This window comes from Vipera berus (genome assembly GCF_964194415.1).
Source record: "Vipera berus genome assembly, chromosome: 5".
Lineage (NCBI taxonomy): Eukaryota > Metazoa > Chordata > Lepidosauria > Squamata > Viperidae > Vipera > Vipera berus.
The window spans coordinates 6,245,958-6,269,033 of NC_138207.1; the positions used below are offsets into that span (position 1 = coordinate 6,245,958).

Here is a 23,076-nt window from a genome sequence, read left to right on the forward strand (position 1 = left end):
GGTTCCAGAGAAAGATAGAAAATCTGAAGTAAAGAATGTACTTGTGTTTTTTGGAAGACAGTCATGAACAACATTCCCAAGTCATAAATTTTTCTCCCCTCCCAACACCTTTGGTTCTGTTCTGTGTAATTGTTGCTTGGAATTGCATTAGTTTAAGTAAAAACCTAATAGTACTTCTGTTAGGAATTAAAGTCCTAACCTGGTTTGGGTGAAATACATATAATATGGTTGTGTACCTTTAAGAAGAGAAATGGCCTAAAGGGTGTGACTAATTCTATTCATCATAAATGAATTTCAGATGTTAGACTTTCTCTCTCTCTAGTGTTTTTTCTCTGACTGACTTGTTACTGTGTGTATTGATATTTGACTTTTAACTGGTAAGGTTTTTTGACTTTGACTTTGTTTACTCCTGAACTGTTATTCAACGGTGATTCTTCATTACTGACCTTGGATTGAAAACTGGACTATATGTAATTGTGTTTTTTTGATTGTTTGTTTTGTGTTATATTGTCTGAGTAAAAATATTGTTATGATACAACTCAAGTTAGTTTGCCTTTTACTGTTTGCTTCTTAAAGGTCCCAGTACACTTTCCTTTGTGCATTGCAAGCCTTGTATAAGGCATTCTGCACATTCTAATTTTGTTTCTGATTAACACTGGTTATGGGCCCAGTGTGGTACTGAGGGCTGGCACAGTAATATTTTTTTTTTACTAACTGAGTTTACCAGACAATGGCACAAGGGATATTTAATCCGTTCTGTATAACTTGGCTTAATGGGTCAAACTACGTATTCTGGTCTACGCAATTTATTTATTTATTTATTTATTTATTTATTTATTTATTTATTTATTTATTTATTTATTTGTTTGTTTGTTTGTTTGTTTGTTTGTTTGTTATATATTTATACCGCCCTTCTCCCGAAGGACTCAGGGTGGTGTACAGGGCAATAAATATAAAAAACAGAATACAAAAGTTAAAAAACGATTAAATATAATGCCCAAATTTAAGATTTAAAACAATAATTAAAAACATATTAAAACCCCAACCCTAATCCATCAGACCAGGTCAGATTGCTCAAATAAATACGTTTTTAGATTGCGCCGGAAGGAGCGAAGGTCGGGGGCCATCTGGAGCTCAACCGGCAAGCGGTTCCACAGGTCTGGCGCGCCCACAGAGAACGCCCTCCCCCTGGGGGCCACCAATCGGCATTCTTTGATCGGAGGCACCCTGAGGAGGCCCTCTCTGTGGGAGCGCACTGGACGGAGGGAAGTTGATGCCGGCCACAGGTGTTGCCGTAGGTAATCCGGACCCATGCCATGTAGGGCTTTGAAAGTCATTACCAACACCTTGAATTTCACCCAGAGGGCAACTGGCAGCCAATGCAGCTTGCGGAGCAAAGGTGTAACATGGGAGTATCGGGAAACTCCCAGTACAACTCGCACGGCTGCATTCTGCACCAGTTGAAGCCTCCGAGTGGACTTCAAGGGCAGCCCCATGTAGAGAGCATTACAGTAGTCTAGACGAGAGGTCACGAGCGCATAAGTGACTGTACGCAAGGCATCCCGGTCCAGATAGGGTCGCAACTGGCACACCAGGCGAACCTGGGCAAAGGCCCCCCTAGTCACAGCTCCAATATGCTCTTCTAAAGAGAGCTGTGAATCTAGAAGGACCCCCAAGTTGCGCACCCTATCTACGGGGGTAATAGCTCAACCCCCATAGCCAGAGATGGAATAATCAGAATTTCCCGGGATGCCAGCACGAACAGCCACTCAGTCTTGTCAGGGTTGAGCCGAAGCCTGTTCCTCCCCATCCAGACCCGGACCGCCTCCAGGCAGCGGGACATCACGTCGAGGTCATCACGGGTGGTTTGGGGTCGAAATAAAAAGCTGGGTATCATCAGCATACTGATGATACCCAACTCCAAAACCACGAATGATCTCGCCCAGCGGCTTCATGTAGATGTTGAACAGGAGAGGCGAGAGGACCGATCCCTGAGGGACTCCACAAATGAGAGGCCTCAAGGTCGACCTATGTCCCCCTGCCAACACCGACTGCAAACGTCCCAGAAGGTAGGAGGAGAACCACTGGAGAACTGTGCCTCCCACTCCCAACCCCCTGAGATGTCGCAGCAAGATACCATGGTCGATGGTATCAAAAGCCGCTGAGAGGTCTAAAAGGACTAGGACAGAGGAGCAACCCCTGTCCCGAGCCCGCCAGAGATCATTCACCAGCGCGACCAATGCTGTCTCCGTGTTGTACCCAGGCCTGAAGCCTGATTGGTACGGGTCTAGATAATCAGCTTCATCCAAGAACAAAGGGAGCTGTTGCGCCACCACGCTCTCAACAACCTTCGCCAGAAAGTGAAGGTTGGAGACCGGACGAAAGTTGTTTAATATTGCTGGGTCCAAGGCAGGCTTCTTGAGGAGGGGTCTCACCACCGCCTCCTTCAAGGCGGCGGGAAAGCTACCCTCACTCAAAGAGGCAGTAATCACTGCCTGGAGCCAGCCTCGTGTCCCATCCCGGGCCGCATAAGTCAGCCAGGAGGGACACGGGTCCAACAAACACGTGGTGGAGCTCAGCTTCCCCATGATCTTGTCCACTTCTTCAGGAGTCACAGGATCGAACTCCTCCCAGATAACATCGACAAGGCTGCCCGTATCCTCATCGTCAGACTCTGCCCAGTCAGAGTCCAGACCGGTCCGGATCCGAGCGATTTTGTCCGACAGAAATTGACTAAACTCCTCGGCTCGACCCTGCAAGGGTTCCTCCCTCACCTCCCGATTAAGGAGAGAGCGAGTTACTCTAAACAGGGCGGCCGGGCGATTATCTGCAGACGCGATGAGGGTGGCAAAGTGGTTAGACCTTGCCACCCTCATCGCTGCGAGATAAGTTCTCGTGAACGACCTTAGTCGTAACCGGTCAGATTCAGATTGGCTGGATCTCCAACAGCTCTCTACGCCCCGTCTCCGACGCTTCATCTCCCGGAGCTCCATGGAGAACCATGGAGCCCATTGGGATCTGCTCCGGGTCAAGGGCCACATGGGTACAACTTGGTCGAGTGCCTCTGTGGCCGCCTTTTCCCAGGCTTCCACTAGGGCATCGACTGAGCTGTGGGCAAAGGAGGCAGGTGGGGGCCCAAGCGCCGCCTGGAACTGCTCAGCATCCATCAGGCACCTAGGGTGGAACCATCTCATTGGCTCAGCAAGCCCACGACGGGGAGTGGCAAAACGGAAGACCAACCGCAGGAGATGATGATTGGTCCATGACAGAGGTGTAATAATTGGGGAACCCCCCCCAAGATCATCTAACCACCGTCCGGATAGAAAAACCAAATCGAGCGTATGACCCCCCCCATGAGTTAGGCCCTGAATAACCTGCATCAGGTCCATGGCCGTCATGGAAGCCATGAACTCCCGAGCTAACTCAGATGATCCTCCCAGGGATGGTAGGTTGAAGTCACCCAAAACTATAAGTTTGGGGAACTCAACCACCAACCCTGAAAGGATATCGAGAAGCTCAGGCAGGGCTGGTGCTACGCGACTAGGCGAAAAGTACACCAGCAGCAAGCCCAACTGAGCTCTAGGGCCACATCTCAGGAGGAGGGACTCACACCCGACTATCTGGACTATGGTGGCCTCCCGCGGACATAAGGTCTCCCTCACAACTACTGCCACTCCACCGCCCCTACCCTGAGCCCGAGGCTGGTGCAGCACCCGGAGGCCTGATGGGCAAAGATCAACCAGGGGGACCCTGCCCTCTGGGCCCAACCAGGTCTCCGTAATGCAAGCCAGGTCAGTATGCTCCTCCTCAATCAGCTCATGAATGAGAGGAGCCTTATTCATTATGGACCTGGCATTAAAATACACGAGCCTGAGCTCAGGTGGCTGCTCATCCTCGCTCCCGGTACCACGGGCCGAAATCAGAGGGTCGGAGCGCATCACCGCTTGGAGACAGCGGGGACGCACTCCCAGATATTGATATGGCCCTCTGTTCATACACCTGCGGCCATTCCCTACCGCCGTGGGAATAGGCAATCCCACACCCCGCTCCGGGGCCCTGTAGCCCAACCCCCATCACGGCGCGATCAATCCCCGACCTGGTCTGAGAAACGGTTGGTGGAAACCCCCCCCAGTTTCCAACCGAACCTGTAAACCCACCCCCCTCCCTAACCCCACAAAATATTTCGCTAAAAAACACGCCAGGGGCCTCTTGTTAAATTTGTGAAGGAGGCTCCTGTCCCTGCCCAGCCATCTCTCTGGGTCCCAATAATTGGGCCCGTCATCAAGAGAAACGATGGAAAGGAAGGCGGGTCGCGCCCAGGAGAGGGGGGCACCCCTGAGCGCAAATAAGTCTGTGCTGGAGTAAGATAAATAAACCATTTGTCCGGGTAAGTCCAGTCAGGCAGTCCGTCAGTCTAGAGATGAAAAACTGGAAGGTCAAGAGTGTCCAATCCACCAGCTCCCTGCCACTGAGCTGGGTACCATTCAGGTGACTTCCAAAATAGAACAGGCACCTCCCTCTCATGAAGGGCCTGAATCTATCATGGGATGGACAAAATACCAACCCAGTAGGGCATACCTCCCTAGATCTCTCACCTCTAGGGAGGCAGCAGATGGTATTGGTTGGTATCGATGAGAATACAAATGAGCCGCCCTCTCACGGAAGCTCGTCCAAGACCTTCTTAATACAATAGGGACCATAGGGAGAGAAGGAAAAGAACAGGCATAACCTGAAGGTAACCATGGTTAGGTTGGAGAGCACGGTTCATTTCAAGGTGGGAAGAGCAAAGCGAGGAGAGCAGGAGACGCCGGACGGCAGATAGATGGACCCCAATGCAGGCAGCTGAAGACCGGATGGCAAAAAGCATGTTGTTTGGTCAGCCACACACAGCGCCAAAAGTCAAACGGTCCCACGCCAGCCGTAGGTCTCCCTGGTCGAGAATAGGCAAAAAGCAGCTTCAAATAATCTTCTACAGACCTCGCAGAGACCACGAACCGGCAAAACGCTTCCATTCCGCTCGCTGCCGATCACTCCACCACTCTATCCCAGCGCCGAGTCAACCTCCATTACAGAGCATACGAGGGTATCGGAGGCCACTCTAGGCCGCGGCTCTATCGGCTCTGAGGATCCACCACTCAGAGCCCTCCAAGCCGCGGCTCCTCCCAGCTCCACCGGGACCTCCGAGATGAAGACGCCGAAGCTCGGATGGAAAAATGGAGGACTGCAACTCCAACAGCGTGCCGACCCTTCTTCTTTCTCAGTTCAATCGTCCCTCCGAGCCTCGATACAGAGGAAAAACATATCCGCGGGCTCGTAGGGTCCCCAGAAGACCGGTAAGGACGCCAGGACTGGAAACACTCCACGGAGCTCAGCCCAGCACGTCCGCCATCTTGGGCATGCGCAAACAATTTAGTTTGCTGTTGCGAAAAGAAGGTCTATGGGGCGTAGTTAACAATCTTCCTGATGTGACTGCCTGGGATCCAGATGACGAGGATGACGAGAAGAAAATTGCAGCTTTCAATAGAGACAATGAAAAAGCTTTGTGCTTAATTGGGCTAACACTAGGTGACCAACAGCTTGTCCATGTATGTCTGCTGCTCGTTGTTGGACCATGTTGCGGAAGCTGTATGTTCGTGACAGTGTGGGTGCACACATACATCTCACAAGGAAGCTGTTTAGGGCTCGTCTGGAAAAGAATGGGGACATGCTAGCTCACCTAGACTTTATGAAGTCAACCCTTTTGGAGCTACATGAGAAGGAGCTCATTTTTTCTGAGTTACATCAGGTCTACATCATTTTGTCATCGTTACCTGACAGCTACGATGCATTTGTTTCACCGCTTGAAGTTCTGTCTAAAGATGAACTAACTTTATCTTCAATAATTGGAAGACTACTGGAGGAGTACAGAAGACGTATTGAAAGAGATCAGCTGAGAGACGCTACCACAGGAACAGGAGCATACTACAGCTGCTTACATGGCAAAGAAGTGCTATAACTGTGGGGTGAAAGGACATATAGCAAAGTTCTGTAAGAAAGGAAACAAGCAGAGGAACGAAAGCCATAGGAAGGGAAAGAAAGTGGTTAATATAGCTGTGTCTGATGCAGCAACAACCAGTAATCACAATTTATGGGTAATTGATAGTGGGGCTACCCAATGCATCACTAATTCAAAAGAACGTTTTGAAAAGATAGCTTATAGTAACAGATACATAACTATGGCTAATGGATGGAAAATAAAAGCCTCTGGTGAGGGTAAGTTTTATTGTTCTTTTATTAAGCAAAATTTAGATATGCTTTATGTTCCAAAAATTAATGATAATTTACTATCTGTTAAAGCTTTAGTTAAAGCAGGATTCAAAGTGACTTTCCTAGGGGAGGAATGTCTTATTGAAAAGAATGAAGTGAAGGCTGTAGCTAAGTTGAAAGATGGTTTGTTCGTTTTACACTGCAATCCTATAATGATGTCCAATACATGTGTTAACCAAAAGCCACATGACAACTGCACTCATTTATTACATCGAAGGTTGGGTCATATAAACTACAATTTTCTTAGGAAAACAATAGAATTATCTACAGGAATAAAAGTGAAAGCTTGTCAAAAATATCTACAATGCTACGTTTGCAGTAGAGAAAAGAGCAAGGCAACACCAGCCAATAGGCTAGGTGGCTTTAAGACCAATGCTCCATTAGAATTGGTTTTTGCTGATATAATTGGCCCAATGAAACCAAGTTTAAGGGAGGCTTGTTACACATTAAGCATATTAGATCATTATAGCAGATATGGTTTTTTTTACCTCCTAAAATCTAAAGCAGAAACTGTAGAAAAATTTTCTAATTGGCTTAGGTTTGCTGAAAGAAAGACACAATTAAAAGTGAAATGTATTATCACAGATAATGCAACTGAGTTTACTAACAAAGGATTCACTGATTTGTTAGTGTCTGTAGGGATAGAGCACAGACGTTCAGCTCCCTACAGGCCACAACATAATTCTTTTGTAGAGAGGCGTGGCCAAACACTGCAAGCTATGGTTAGAGCTATGCTAGAGAATTATGGTTTGCCAAATGGTTTGTGGGGAGGAAGCAGCTATTTGTGCTAATCATGTATTAAATAATGTGGTTAGTTCAGCTACTGGTAAAATTCCTTTTACGTTATGGCATGGTTGGAAACCTGACCTCAGTTATTTGCATACATTTGGTACTTCTGCATGGGTTCATATTACTGCCTCATTAAGAAAGAAGGGAGAACATAGAGCGAGACAGTTAATCTTTGTTGGCTATGAATCAAATCATAAGTCTTTCCATTTCTGGGAGAAAGGAACCAAGAATGTATATTGTAGTTCAAGTGCTATTTTCCAAGAACAGTCAGGTTGGGATAGGTTAGAAAATGCTGTGTGCATTCCTCCACCAGATTCAATTGATTTCTTAGGAGATTCCAATAGAGAAGAGGAAAAATCTGCCGTTAATATTAAACAAGAGTCATTGTTAGAGGAGGTTGGGGAGGAGGAGAGAAAGGTGATTGTACCCACAAGCCCGGTTCTGCCCAGACGGTCTACTAGAGAGAGACGACCACCGGAATGTTATGAGGCAGGGTTGATCTGTCAGGTAGATGTGGAGCCTTCTACTTTTGAAGAGATAGAAATGTATCCTGAGAGGAAAGGGAGAAATGGAATGTAGCTATAAGTAAAGAGCTTAAGTCTTTACAAGATCTAGGTGTTTACCAAGAAGTAAAGATTCCTCAAAATGAAAGTCTACTAGGATGTAAATGGGTTTTCAAAATAAAGGAAAGGTCTGAGGGAACAGCTATTTACAAAGCACGATTAGTAGCACAGGGGTTTGCACAGAGGAATTGTGACTATGATGAAGTTTTTTCACCAACACTAAGAGCTTCTACTCTTAGAGCAGCGTTGGTGTGGGCAGCTAGTAAGGATTATACTGTAACTCATATTGATATTGAAACAGCTTATTTACATGCTGATTTAAGTCATGATATCTATGTAAGAATTCCACCTGGAGTAACTGTAAAGCAACAAGGTTATTGTTGGAAACTAAAAGTGTTTGTATGGGTTGAAACAGGCTGGATATGAGTGGAATAAGTGTTTGGTAAAAGAATTAAATACACTGGGATTTAAAGCAAGTATTGCAGATCCTTGTTTGTTTATTAGAAAGCAAAATAATAATTTAACATTGTTGTTACTATTTACAGATGATATTGCTATTATAGCAAAAGATAACAAGGAAACTGAAAGAATTGTTTCAGATTTGAGAGGCAAATTTAGAATTAGAAACCTAGGGGCTATTAGCCATTATCTAGGACTGGATATTGCCAGGACAAATAAGGGATTTAAACTAACTCAAGCAAAGAAAATCAATCGTTTGTTGAAATGTTACAATATGGAAAATTGTAAACCTGCCAAGACTCCTGTGTCTCAGGGTTTCGAGAGTTCAGCAGATAATAGCAAACCGTTTGATAAAAACACATACCAATCGTTAATTGGGAGTTTGATGTACCTGTGTAACTGGTCAAGACCTGATATAGCTTTTACTGTAAATCACCTGGCAAGATATTGCAAAAATCCAACAGTGAAATGCTGGCAAGGTGCTAAAAGAGTTTTACGGTATTTAAAGCACACCATACATTATTATTTGTATTTAGAGCCAACAAGGGAAATGGAATGGAAAGCGTTGGCAGATGCCAGCTTTGCATCCGATACTGTTACCAGAAAATCCACTTCAGGTCTGGTTATATTATTGGGAAACGCTTTGATAGGATGGAAATCAAACAGACAGAAACATGTTAGCTTGTCTACAACTGAATCTGAATTCTCCTGTCTATCGTTATTGTGCACTGAGCTACTGGCTTGGAAACAGTTAATGTCTGTTATGGGGTTGGAATGTAAGAAACCAATAACTGTGTTTGAAGACAATCAAGCAGCTATTAAGTTGGCAACAAGCGCTGCAGTAAAGACTAGATCTAAACACACAGATCTACGTTATCTCAATGTCAGACAATGCATTAAAGATAATTTAATAAAATTGGAATATTGTGCTACAGAAGATAATATTGCTGACCAGTTTACTAAGGCACAGGGTGTTGTAAAACATAAAACAGTATGTAATGAATATAATTTAAGATTGTAAAAGTGTATGTCACCCCAAAGGGGAGATTGTTAGGAATTAAAGTCCTAACCTGGTTTGGGTGAAATACATATAATATGGTTGTGTACCTTTAAGAAGAGAAATGGCCTAAGGGTGTGACTAATTCTATTCAGCATAAATGAATTTCAGGTGTTAGACTTACTTTCTCTCTAGTGTTTTTTCTCTGACAGACTTGTTACTGTGTGTATTGATATTTGACTTTTAACTGGTAAGGATTTTTTGACTTTGACTTTGTTTACTCCTGAACTGTTATTCAATGGTGATTCTTCATTACAGACCTTGGATTGAAAACTGGACTATATGTAATTGTGGTGTTTTTTTTTATTGTTTGTTTTGTGCTATATTGTCTGAGTAAAAATATTGTTATGATACAACTCAAGTTAGTTTGCCTTTTACTGTTTGCTTCTTAAAGGCCCCAGTACACTTTCCTTTGTGCATTGCAAGCCTTGTATAAGGCATTCTGCACATTCTAATTTTGTTTCCTATTAACAACTTCCTTCCAAGGATATAATCTTGATGTTCGTCTGTTATTCTAGGACAGGGGTGTCAAACTCAATTTCATTGAGGGCCACATCAGCATTGCAGTTTCCCTCAGGGGGCCGGGTGGGTATAACCTGGGTGGGCGTGGCCTACTGGGTGGGCATGGCTAGAGTGCATATGGCCTACTGGGTGGGCGTGGCCAGCTCCACATCGTTCGCATCAAGGGTGCCTATGTGGGCCTGGGCAGGAGTGGGGCAGATCTGAGGGTCTCTGGCAGAAGGAGGGTCTCTGGGCCAGGGCCAAGGCAGTGGGGGCCGTTCCCTCACTGTTTCCAGGATGGCTTTGCGGGCCGCATAAAACCAGTTCGCGGGCCGGATCTGGCCCCCGGGCCTTGTGTTTGACATGTCTGTTCTAGGATCCCAAAATAATCTTACAGTTCAAAGTTCTAAAAACACAGCCCCATTATTTCACATCCTGCCCTGTGAAATGTTGGTGAGCAGGTCTCAGCTTGAATATTCTGGCATAATGGCAAAAATAACTAATCAAATGTTATCACTATAACTAGATTAATTGTATTCCTCATTGTGTAAGAATATTTTAGACATGGATTTGTCCATACATTTGATACAAAGAGAACAATTGAGAATTATCATATATTTACATAGAATGAAATACCTTAAGGTAAAAATCTTCATGAAGCCAAAACCCAACAGTCCACAAGGTCCCGATGAGAGGAAGAGCCAAAGGACCAGGAGGCAAATGTCTTCGGGTCCAAAGTTGTTTCAGGAAGAACAGAATCAGCAGAACAAGCAGCAAAACAAACAGGAATATCCCTATCGCCATCACTGTCTTTCTGGTTGTTTCCCTTTGATGGTCTCTAGTCCACCTGGAGGTGGTTGTTGTTTCCGTTTACCTGAAGTGTTTTGCTTTTCTTCCTGTTTTACGTACTATTGATATGCAGGTTCTGAGGTTTTGCTGGTAAAAAATACAGGAAACCAGAAGTTGCCTTCAAGCTTTACGTATTTTTATTCAGCTGAACAGAAAGACGGGCTCATCTAAATGAGAGCAGCCATGAAAGACAAGAAATCCTTGTATTTATTCTTTCTGGTTACATAAGCAAGCCATCCAGCAAAGCTGACATGCATACCTACTAGGTCTGGCATACTGTAGATAAACATGTTCCCTTCTGGGTGTTTCCCTGTAGATACCGGATGTTCTTGGGTGGGTTAGGACATTGGGTATTTTCCTTGCTGGCCTTTCATGACCCTGCATCCAGGACTTTGCAAGAGCCCAAAGACAGTAGGACCATCTGCACATTCACAATTGATATTTCCTATACTTTCTCCTAATTCCAGGTCAACACTGTGTTAATTGGAAACAAATAGCAACATGTCTTTTGTCTAGCGCTGGTATTTTGTCAGCTGTGGGATTCAGAGACCAGTCATCTCAGGGTGTCCAAAATGTCTGTCTGCCTACACAGAGTTTATTCTTTTGTACAGTTTTTAACAAGCAAGAAAGAGCGCACAGCGTATGCAGGTATCCTTAAGGTGCCATAGTTATGGATGAAAAATATTGGTTGCAAAGCTGGCATTTCTTGATGTAATACAGATATTTTGGACTTATTTTTGTTTTTTTGCATGTTTGATATTATTAAAAAGGCATATGCTACTGACTACGCTTATGCACATATGTAACATGTTTTGCTAGGTTGCTTGTCCAGAATGTGAAAAGTGAAAGATTGTGACTAAACAAAATTTTAATGTACAGATAATACCACCAGAAATTATTTTAGCCTTTTTAATAAATGTTGTTATTGATGTTAAGCTCACCATGGAAAACATCATAAATTGTTATGTATATACTAGGTTAATTATTTAAAGACTGAAGTGCAACATAACTAGATTCTAAATAATTATTTTTTCAAAACATACAACAGTCCAAACAGTAAAAGTAAAGTCCAAATTAAGAATATTTCATTCTTAAGAAATGTTTAAAGTGGTTTAGTTGTAATAGAGTATGTACAAAAGATACTATTTTTTTCTAGCATCAGCTAACATATTACATTGAGAAAAATGTTTCTCATTTTTTTCCTGCTACCTTTGATTTCATTGCAGACATGTTAACATAGGAAATAGATTATTTTGTTATCTAATTTTACCTTCCAAAAGACAGAAGCAGACGAAAAACGTGAGGTTCTTTCCTGTTGACTTTTTTGAATTAGCTGTTTTAGATTCTAAAAGTTTAGTTCCTAAAGAAGTAATCCTGTAAATAATTTTAATGTCCTCCTGTAGCGCAGGGTAGGCAACCTTGGCTCTTTTATGACTCAAGGACTTCAACTCCCAGAATTCCTGAGCCAGCATGGCTCAGCTTGGAAACCTTTCTCTTTCCCCTCAGCGTGGCTGGCTCAGGATTTCTGGGAGTTGAAGTCCACGAGTCATAAAAAAGGGCCAAGGTTGCCTAGCCCTGCAATAGGCTTTCAGACAGAGTGTTTTTTGTTGTTGTTGTTGCAAAAAAAGGGTGCCAGAACACCGTTCTGAGTTCTATGAGAAAAAAAGCCCTGCCTTTTTATCTTCTATTACAGCTAATACTCCCGTAGGCAGCTTGCTAGTAGGAAACACCAAAAGAGTTAACTGACAGTCTCTATAAGGAATACGATCCACAAACTGAACGCTCAAGATAATTGTTAATTTTCTCAGCTGTGGTGAGTGCTGCAGAGGGAACTGCAATGAGATCTCCAGGTTGTTTTGCTTTGGTCAATAAATCAAATAAGGGGCTAAGTAAATGTATAGGCAAGGAAAAATATGGGTGAACCCAATTAAGAGTACCCAGCAATTGCTGTAAATCTACCAACGAAATAACTTTTCATAAGTTCAAGTGAGGAAAAGCTGGAGCACAATAAGATTGCAACATTTTATGCCCCAAATAGGGAGAGTGCAATTGTATTTTTTCCGGGGCAATCTGTAATCCATAGACACCTAAATAATTTTGTATTTCTGAAAACCAATTAGGTTGTAGCTTTGGGGCTCCAATTAAAATATCATCCATCAATGTGTCCTGCACAGACACAAAAACAAAAAAAACAACTCCACAAAACAAAAAATAAACAAACTGAATGAGATACAGTTTTACGTATATTAAACTTTCGTATTGCTTTCAATATAGTTAGTCAAATTCCAATTTAATCAGATTCCAATCAGATGGAAACAAACTTCCGTCAAGTAGGTTAAAACTTACAAATCTAAACAAAACAACAGAGTAATTTCTTTTAGGATTCAAAGATTTCAAAAAGAATTGTCCAACAAGTACTGTCTCCTCTTTCCAGAAAAAACAAAACAAAACTGCAAGCTGAAACTGCAAGAGTGGGTATTAAATTTCACGTCCACCCCCACTTTTCTCAGACCAGAATTCTAAGCAGAGGGGGGAAAAACAGTTAAAATGACCAGCCCCTCCTTCTTTTTCTGTCTCTCTTTCACACTCTTAAAGTAACACAGTGGGGAGGTGGGGAGAAAGAGACTGGAGGGGGAAAGGAAAAGGTAAAAGGAATTGTTATGTACTGAGCTTGTGGTATTACACCATGTGAGTTAACAGCTCTCCTGAAACCTAGACAGACAGTTTCCGGCCCTGCAATTGATCAACCTTGGTGGGAAGCATGGGTTCCATTCGATTGGCTGCTGCTATGGGGTTTGACTGTATATATATATAGTGGCTGGGCTCGGCCCAGGTTAAGCTCTGTCATAACTAATAAAGGATGTGTTGCTTTATGAACAACTGTCTGTATTCATTCCTGCTCACCCGAGCCCATGACATAACAGTGGTGATGAAGGTGGGATCCTGCTTCGCTGCCTGAAAGAGCTTAAGTCAGCGAGGGGTCGGCAAGATGTGCTGTTGGGAAGAGGCACTTCCCCCCCTCTCCAGGCTGGCTAGTAACTCTACACTAGCGGTCGCGTGCTCAGTGAAAGCATTCCTGAGCCCCTCGAAGCAGGATCTGTGAGCATCGGAATCAAGAAACATGCTGAAGGTCGGCAAACTCAGAGAGTTCGACATCAAGCATCCAGAAGATTGGCCGTCTAACCTCTCGCAGGTAGAAAACTATCTACGTGCTAACCAGATTGCAGAGGAAGGCCTAAAAGCTGCCACGTTGCTGTGCATTTGCGGACCAGCAACGTTCGACCTAGCTGAAAATCTCTTTGCGCCAACGCCCATCGAAGCCATATCATTTGCAGATCTCAAAAGGAAGTTGACCATACATCTTCATCTGAAAATGTCGGAGATGGCATGGCATTTTAAGTTTGATCAAAGCGTACAGCTACCCGGAGAGAGCGTCAGAATTTATTGCGGGCCTAAGGCAGGCTGCACGCCTCTGCAAGTTTTAAACTTGGAGGAACGCCTGAGAGACTGGCTTGTCTGCCATCTCAGAGACAGAACATTACAGCAAAGACTGTTCGTGAGACCTAATCTCACTTTCTCAGAAGCTCAGGACGAGATCATGGCCAACGAAGCCGCCGGAGGAGCTGTGCAGACCGTACAGCCAACCAAAAACTTGAGCATTGAAGGTTCAGTTCATTCCAAGGTCGCCAAACATTTATTTATTTATTTATTTATTTATTTATTTATTTATTTATTTATTTATTTATTTATTTATGGGATTTATATCCCGCCCTATCTCCCGAAGGACTCAGGGCGGCTAACAACAAAACATATAATAAGTACAGAAATCAAGATAAAAATAAAATTGAAATCATCTGTGCAATAAATTAAAATTAAAGAATTAAAAAATAAATTAAAAATTCTAAATATAAATTAATTAAAATGCCTGTCAGTCCAGGTCAGCCTGGTGGAACAGAAGTGTTTTGAGGCCGCGGCGAAAGGATTGGAGGTTTTGGGCCATCCGAAGCTCAGGGGGGAGCTGATTCCATAGGGCTGGCACTCCCACAGAGAAGGCCCTCCCCCTGGGGGTCGCCAGCCGACATTGCCTAGCTGACGGTACCCTGAGGAGGCCTTCTCTGTGTGAGCGTACTGGACGATGGGAATTTGTTCCCGGCAGCAGATGGTCCTGCAAGTATCCCGGGCCTAAGCCATGTAGGGCTTTAAAGGTAAGTACCAGCACCTTAAATCTCACCCGGAGGGCAACTGGTAGCCAATGCAGCTCACGCAGGAGGGGTGTAATATGGGAGTATCGGGGTGCTCCCATCACAACCCGTGCAGCTGCATTCTGCACCAGCTGAAGCCTCCGGGTGGTCTTCAAGGGCAGCCCCATGTAGAGAGCATTACACTAATCTATACGGGAGGTAACGAGTGTGTGGGTGACTGTACGTAGGGCATCTCGGTCCAAAAAGGGGCGCAATTGGTATATAAGACGAATCTGTGCAAATGCCCCCCTAGCCATGACTCCAATATGATCTTCAAAACTGAGTCGCGAATCTAGGAGGACGCCCAGATTGCGTGCTCTATCAATGGGAGGTAACATCTCTCCTCCTATAGTCAGAGATGGAACCTCTTGGACTAAACGAGATGACGGTATGTACAGCCACTCAGTCTTGGCCGGGTTGAGTCGAAGCCTGTTTTCTCCCATCCAAATCTGTACCGCTTCCAGGCAACGGGACAAACATGCTGAAGAATCGTCAGGAGATGAAGAACCCAAAGTCAACAAGCTACAACAACAACCGAGTGCGCAAAACCGGAGAACCCAGCAAAAAGAGAACGATTACAAGGCAGTTCTCTTACCTAGATGTAAGGGGTGTGGAGGCAGCCATCTTCGCACCAGTTGCAGATTCCACTCGGCCACGTCTAGAGCGTGCGGAAGGACCGGCCATATTGCCATGGTCTGCAGAGCCCGCCAGAGAGACAGGCCACCCAAGCAACAGTTGGAAGAGCCGGCTAGGAGAGGTACTGGGGCCCAGGGTACATTTAGTGTGGGATTCTTCAATAGTCAGAGAAGCATTTGCCACACTGGGGCTCATCGCCCACTGAAGGCCAAACTCAAGCTCACAGTAGAGCTACAAGAAGTTCCTTGTAAAATGGAGTTGGACTCTGGCTCGGCTGTATCCATCATTTCGCAAGACACATTCAACTGTGTTTGCAGGCGCAGCAACAAGTGGGTTAAACTAAGGCACTCTGATATTGTGTTAACTGACTTTCAGAACGCTAATGTTAAGGTTAACAGACAAATTCCTCACATACTTTCACCCAGGATGTTAAGGTGGTCCATATTTTTGTCTGCATACACTTTTAAGTTACTTCATAAACCAGGGAAGGAAATGGGCCATGCAGATGGCCTAAGCAGACTGCCACTGCCACTAATGGAGCCTGAACCTGCACCTGCTGTAAAATATTGTCTATTCAGGATTGACCCAATTTTCCCCTTCACGCTGGGGACATTGCTGCTGAAACTGCATCAGATAAAATTCTGAGCAGGGTATTGTCTTGGATATACATGGGGTGGCTGGATAAAAGTCCAGGATCAGAATTCCAAAGTTATTTTGTCAGGAGACATGAGTTGTCTGCTCACAAGGGCTGCCTACTATGGAGCAACAGAGTTGTAATTCTCACCTCATTGAGGGATAGAGTCTTACAATCTTTACATGAAGGCCACCCTGGCATTGTAAGGATGAAGGCCTTAGCTAGAAGCTACCTTTGGTGGCCGGGTCTGATAAGGCTGTTAAACATTAGTTTAACCCAATTGTTGTTGCGCCTGCAAACACAGTTGAATGTGTCTTGCGAAATGATTGATACAGCCGAGCCAGAGTCCAACTCCATTTTACAAGGAACTCCTTGTAGCTCTACTGTGAGCTTGAGTTTGGGCTTGAGTGGGCAATGAGCCCCAGTGTGGCAAACGCTTTTCCGACTTTTGAAGAATCCCACACTAAGTGGACCCTGGGCCCCTGTACCTCTCCTAGTCGGTTCTTCTGACTGTTGCTTGAGTGGCCTGTCTCTCTGGCAGGCTCTGCAGACCATGGCAATATGGCCGGTCTTTCCGCACGCTCTACCCCGTGGCCAAGCGGAATCTACAACTGGTGCGAAGATGGCTGCCTCCACACCCCTTACATCTAGGTAAGAGAACTGCCTTGTAATCATTCTCTCTTTGCTGGCTTCTACGGTTTTGCGTGCCCTGTTGTTGTTGTTGGAGCTTGTTGACTTTGGGCTCTTCATCTTCTGACGATTCTCTGGCGTGTTTGGTGACCTCAGAATGGACTGAATCTTCAACCTTCGGGGTTTTGGAGGGTTGCACAGTCTGCACAGCTCCTCCGGGGGCTTTGTCCACCATGATCTCGTTCTGTACTTCTGAGAATGTGAGGTTAGGTCTCGCGAACAATCTTTGCTGTGATGTTCTGTCTCTGAGGCCACAGATAAGCTGGTCTCTCAGACATTCCTCTAAGTTCAAAAATTTGCAGAGGCGTGTGGCCTGCCTCAGGCCTGCAATACACTCTGAAGCTGTCTCTCTGGGTAGCTGTACTCTCTGGTCGAACTTAAAATGCCACGCCATCTCCAACATTTTTGGCTGGAAATGTCTGGTCAGCTTTTTTTTGAGATCTGCAAATGATACGGCTTTGATGGGCGTAGGCGCAAACTAGATCAAATGTTGCTGGTCCACAAGCGCACAGCAATGTGGCAGCTTTGAGGCCTTCCTCCGTAAATAGTTTTCCACCTGCGAGAGGTAAGATGGCCAGTCTTCTGGATGTTTAATGTTGAACTCTGAGTTTGCTGACCTTCGGCATCTTTCTTGATTCCAGTGCTCAAGGATCCTGCTTCAAAGGGCTCAAGAATGCTTCCACTGAGCACGTGGCCACTAGTGTAGCATTACTAGCCAGCCTGGAGAGGGGGGGAACGCCTCTTCCCACCAGCGCATCTTGCCGACCCCTCGCTGACTTAAGCTCTTTTCAGGTGGTGAAGCAGGATCCCATCCTCATCACCACTATTATATCGTGGGCTCTGGTGAGCCGGAATGAAGACACACAGTTGTTCAGAGAGTAACACATCCTTTATTATAATTATGACAGAGCTTAACCTGGGCTGTGCCCAGCCCATGCTTCCCACCAAGGTAGACCAATTGCAAGGCTGGAGACGGTCTGTCTAGGTTTCAAGAGAGCCATTGGCTCATGTGGTGTGGTACCACAAGCTCAGTACATAATAGTTATAACACTTTCCTTGAGGCTTGCTGCCTTGCGATAAAGCGGCTGCCAATAAATTTGTTTGACAAGAAGCTATTCCTATATCCTGTATGTTATGTATTGGGCTTGTGGTGTTACACCACATGCGTTGCTGGAGATGCTAACGGCTCTCCAGCAACCCAGACAAGCTGTCTCCAGTCCTGCAATTGGTTAGCCCAGGCGGCAAGAGTGGGTTCAACCCTATTGGCTACCGCCTAGGGGCTAGTCTATATATTGTGGCTGGTTGTGGCCCAAGCCTTCAGTACAGTTCCAGCAAGAATAAAAGCATGAGTTATTCTGTACTCAGCCTCGTGTCATCATTCCTGCTCCCAAGAGCCCACGACTTAACACTGTAATCTGTTAACAAAATCAGGATACGCCTCAGTAGCCTTCTGCCTGATGTTAGAAAAGGCTTGATGAGGCTTGCCAGAAACAGGCACTTTTCCAAATGCTCGGTAGGCGCATTCAGAAGAAATCTGTAGAGTGGCAGCTGGTAAAACAACTTGAGCATAAACTGGAGCAAAGGGACCAGACCCGTCAGCAATTTCTTCTACATTTCCTCCCCCCTTTTGCTAATTGTCCCTCTAAATTTTGCCTCATGGGGGTATACAATGGCTGTGAAGAAGCAGAAGAATTAACCTCTTCATGAGGAGCTCTGGATACCAAGGACAGTGTTTCCCTATCTCTCCTATGAGCTTCCTTATATCTTCCTCAGGCACTGTAAGCCCTGACTTTTGTAGCAGGAATCAAAGTTCCTCTACATGCTGCTGCTGTTGGTGAGATAGATTGCAACCCATACTTACCTCTGAGGAGTCCCGTAGGACGAAGGTGCACCTTGGGGTCTATTCCAGATGAAGGTAAGTATGTTGGAAGTTGCTCTCCTGGAGGAAAGTCCCTGTTCAAGGCACCAGAATGTGGGATTCAGAGACCAGTCATTGCAGGGTGTCCAAAATGTCTGCCTGCCTACGCAGAGTTTATTCTTTTATACAGTTTTTAACAAGCAGGAAAGAGCACACAGCAAAAGCATTGTAAAAGCATTGTTTATTGGTGTACTCTCTTGTCAATCTTTAAGAACATCCCAGCCAGGGTAGAGTCTCACATATCTTGATGGTTTCTGGCAGTCCTCGGCGGTGCTAATCGGAGTGAGCTCATAGACAGACGGTAAACAAGATACCAAGGCAGGCAGTTTTCTGCACACGGTCCCTTCATATCCTTGACCTCCATCTCTACAGTCAGCAAGTTACTATTATGTTAATCAGGTTAATATAATCTGACATGTGTTACTCAAATGGCAGAGGAGGAGATTTTTTTAAAACCAAGGGTTGTGTGATCTAATGTGCCCTAATGTGATACTATGCCAGAATTACTTAAAAATCATGGTGTACCACCTGTCTATGAAATTTATCTGAATAAATAAAAAGGAGAATGTTTTGGATCACAAAAATATTATCTAGTCCATTATTATGTCTCAGGCACACACTTGGAAGCCCGTCATCAGGATACTATCATGGGAAAAAAAATCTCACTCAGTTTCCCTTGCCAATAATAAAATGTCTTAATGAGGGCATCAGACTATTTGAGAACCATCTCTGGATTTGTCTATGGAGATTCTCAGTCATCCAGGTCATAGTTATCCCAAAGATGCTTTTTCACGAGGCAACTGGAGTATCTTGTTTTTCTTTGAAGACGTTTCAGCTGAAGAAGCTTCTTGGTTGTGGAATATTTTACTAGATTAATTGATTTGTCTGTAATAATGGGTCTTCAGTTCTAACTGACTAGTGGGGAATTGAAGGATTTATATTCTTTGCAGTCATCTGGTCGCTAGCATCCTGAGGGTTGGTCCTTAGTTCCCTGAGAGTGATTGAGGCCAATTGGGAGTTTATCTGTATCCTCAGAGTCACCTGAATCAGCGTGTAAATGGGTGTGGAACCTTGTTGGGACTGCTGAAAGGATTGTGCTAATAAGGAAGGGCTGTTGGAATAGATTCTGCATTAGCTCTTCTTGGTTGTGTGCTTAATCCAAGTATTAAATTATACAGTAAGTACTTTCACAATACCTACCTCTCAATTATATCATAAACCCAGCTGTCTAATCCAGGCACACATCTGAGAATGATCCATGCTTGGCAAGGATAATTGCCCAACTCTGTAGACTAGGAACAGACCTAGCTATTCTTTATTGTGTTTTATATTGGGGCCCAGTATTTTTTTTTAATTCAGTTTATTCTTTACAACCAAATTAGCCTTGATGTGTTTCATTCTGAGCACAACCTAGGAGCTGAATCCTTATAAGATTTTCTTTTCTTTGAAACTCACATCTGCCCTTGTTCCTAGGCTCCAGATGTTTTCTTTTTCTCCTCAGGGTAAACAGAATTTTAAGAATGATTCAGGTTTCACTTGGTTCCTAGAGTCATTCCATAATTATCTCTTCATAGGACCACCTTCATGGTAACTGGGTGCCAGGTCATGCCTCAAAGATAAGAACCCTCCAGTTGTCCTTGAAACATCTTCTTGCTTGTTACTAATTTTTTATGTATAAATTGTCTCATTCTTTGAAGTGACTCTAGGTGACATACAATACATGACTTTCTTTTGCAAACTTTTTGCTCCCACCGCATCCCATGCCCTTGATTTTTTTTTTAAAAAAAACATCACTTCCTCGGGTACCTAAGTAGCACACAGTCAGAACTATGTCAATGAATGGGGTAATACCTGGTTGACAATGCACCAGTGCTAATCAATCAGAGCCTCAAAAGACATGTTTCTATTAGTTTCCTAGCAACGGAATACAGAAAACCAGGAAGAGAAGTAAAAAGCATCAGATAAAAAGGAACAGCCACCTCTAGATTGACTGGAAAGCATCAAAGAGGGAAAAAAACTGACAGGTTTGGGCTTTGTGAAGATAATTTCCTTAATTCTAAATATTCAACCAGTAATAAATTATCCAATCCCAAAAAAGACACAGCAGGAACTCCTCCACAGGAGGAAGCAATGTACTGTATTTTCTGGTGTATAAGACGACTGGGCGTATAAGACAACCCCCTACTTTTCCTGTTAAATTACCGTATTTTTCGGACCATAAGACACACCTGACCATAAGACGCACCCAGGTTTTAGAGCAGGAAAACAAGAAAAAAAATATTCTGAACCAAATAGTACCGGTATACTAAAACAGGGCTTTTCAACCTTTTCATCCATTGTACCACTTTTAGGACAAGGCAATGTCCGAGTACCACCAGTCGCCCAGCAAGGTGTCAAAAACATGACCCCCCCCCAAAAAAGGAAAAAAATGATAAAGTACAGGTAGTCCTCGGCTTACAATGATTCACTTAGTGACCGTTCAAAGTTACGATGGCACTGAAAAAAGTGACTTATGACCATTTTTCACACTTATGACCATTGCAGCATCCCCAGGGTCATGTGATTTACATTCAGATGCTTGGCAATCGATTCATATTTATGATGGTCACATTGTTCCAGGGTCATGTGATCGCCTTTTGCAACCTTCTGACAAGCAAAGTTAGTGGGGAAACCAGATTCACTCAATAATCATGTTACTAATTTAACTTCTCTCTCTCCTTCTCTTTCTCTCCCTCTCACCCTCCCTCTTTCTTTCTCTCTCCTCTCTCTCCTTCTTTCTCTCTCTCCCTTTCTCTCCCTCTCCCTCTTTCTCTCCCTATTTTTCTCTTTCCCTCTATTTCTCCCTCTTTCTCTCTCCCTCTATTTCCGTCCCTCTTTCTTTTTCCTGGTCTCTCTCTCCCTCTTTCTCTCCCTCTCTATTTTTCTCTTTCCCTCTATTTCTCCCTCTTTCTCCTCTATTTCCCTCCCTTTCTTCTTCTCTCTCTCTCCCTCTTTCTCTCCCTCTCTATTTTTCTCTTTTCCTCTATTTCTCCCTTTCTCTCTCTCCCTCTATTTCCCTCCCTCTTTCTTTCTCCTTGTCTCTCTCTCCCTCTTTCTCTCTCTCTCCCTTTCTTTCTCTCCCTCTCTTTCCCTCTCCCTCTTTCTCTCTCTCCCTCTATTTCTCTCCCTTTCTTTCTCCTTCTCTCTCTCTCCCTTTCTTTCCCTCCCTATTTCTCCTTCTCTCTCTCCCTCCCTCTCTCTCTCTATTTCTCTCTCTCCCTACCTCTCCCATTGTCTCTTCCTTCTTTCCTTCTTTCCTTTCTTCCTTCCCTCCCTCTTTGTCCTTCCCTCTCCACGTTAGAGGAGTACCTGCGGAGGCGGCCCTGCGGCCCGGCTTTCTCTTGCAGAAAGCAAGCTGAAACAGAGCAAGGGAGATTGCCAGGAACGTGAATCAGCCGACTACCGTATTTTCTGGCGTATACGACGACTGGGCATATAAGACGACACCCAACTTTTGAGAAGATTTTCATGGGTTAAAAAGTCGTCTTATACGCTGGAAAATACGGTAGTCATTCCATTCATTGCAGGAATATTAGAAAAGGTCAGGAAGATCTTCAGCCAACATAACATACATGCACACTTTACCACTTGATCGGTGGGCCTGCAGGTGGCCTGGGATTTTCAGTAGCTGCAGTGGTTGGAGGTTTTTTTGGGGGGAGTGGCTGCCATTTGGGTTGCTGTGGCCTCAACTCAGCTTCAGGTAGGGCTTGCTTCTTATAGCGGAGAAGCTGAACAACTAGTCCAGACATGTCAAACATAAGGCCCGCGGGCCATATGTGGCCTGACATGTTTTTCCATCCAGCCTGGGGACCTGCTCTGAAAAGAGCAAAAGACTGGCCCGCCGCACCTCAGCCCGGCCCATGACAACCGGGTGCTGATCTACAACCTGGTTGCATCCATCAAAGCCAGAACATGCTCAGCGTTAAATCCACAGGGCAGCCCCACCCTGCCCCCCGCATGTGCGCGCAAGCAAAGTCCAGTGTTCCTGCTGGCTGTCTTGTCATGCAGGCTGACTTCACCCAGGATACCAGCACTGGTTGTCTCCTGTGCACACATTCGGGGGGTAGGGCAGAGGTGGCAAGGCAGCTCCTTGCTGATTCCAGTGGATCTTAGGCTGAGCGCGTTCTGGCTTTGATGGACGCAGCCAGGTTATAGATCAGCACCAACCCCCACCAGCACTTCCAGCCTCGCAGTCATGAGGCTTTCCTTTCACTGGGACAGACCCCTCCCCATGTGGGATAGTAAGACTGGCAGCAACATGGCAATCTCTCCCCCTCCCATCACCCCTTCCTGAGCGTAGAAGAAGGAAAGAGATGAGAAGGAGAAAAGGAAGGAAGTGTAGCAGAGAGGGGAATTGAGGGGGGGGGATTAGCACTGGCTGGGAGGCTTTGCCA

At 44.8% G+C, this 23,076-nt stretch overlaps 1 protein-coding gene across 4 annotated transcripts in view; it reads right to left on the minus strand.

The window, feature by feature from the left end:
- The window catches only part of LOC308668894 (cytochrome P450 2J5-like), a 37,033-nt gene extending 18,274 nt beyond the window's left edge, over positions 1 to 18,759 (minus strand). The window contains exons 1-2 of one of the 4 annotated variants that reach the window (XM_081329157.1): positions 18,587 to 18,759; positions 10,312 to 10,611 (exon numbers count right to left, since the gene is read on the minus strand). In XM_081329157.1, coding sequence (XP_081185283.1) covers positions 10,312 to 10,479 — 168 coding nt within the window. In that variant the 5' untranslated portion in view covers positions 10,480 to 10,611; positions 18,587 to 18,759. Of the gene's footprint in view, positions 1 to 10,311; positions 10,791 to 18,586 lie in introns of those variants that run through there. The other 3 variants (XR_014026611.1, XM_081329156.1, XM_081329158.1) reach the window with 3 other exon arrangements.
- Between the last annotated feature and the right edge of the window lie 4,317 nt (positions 18,760 to 23,076).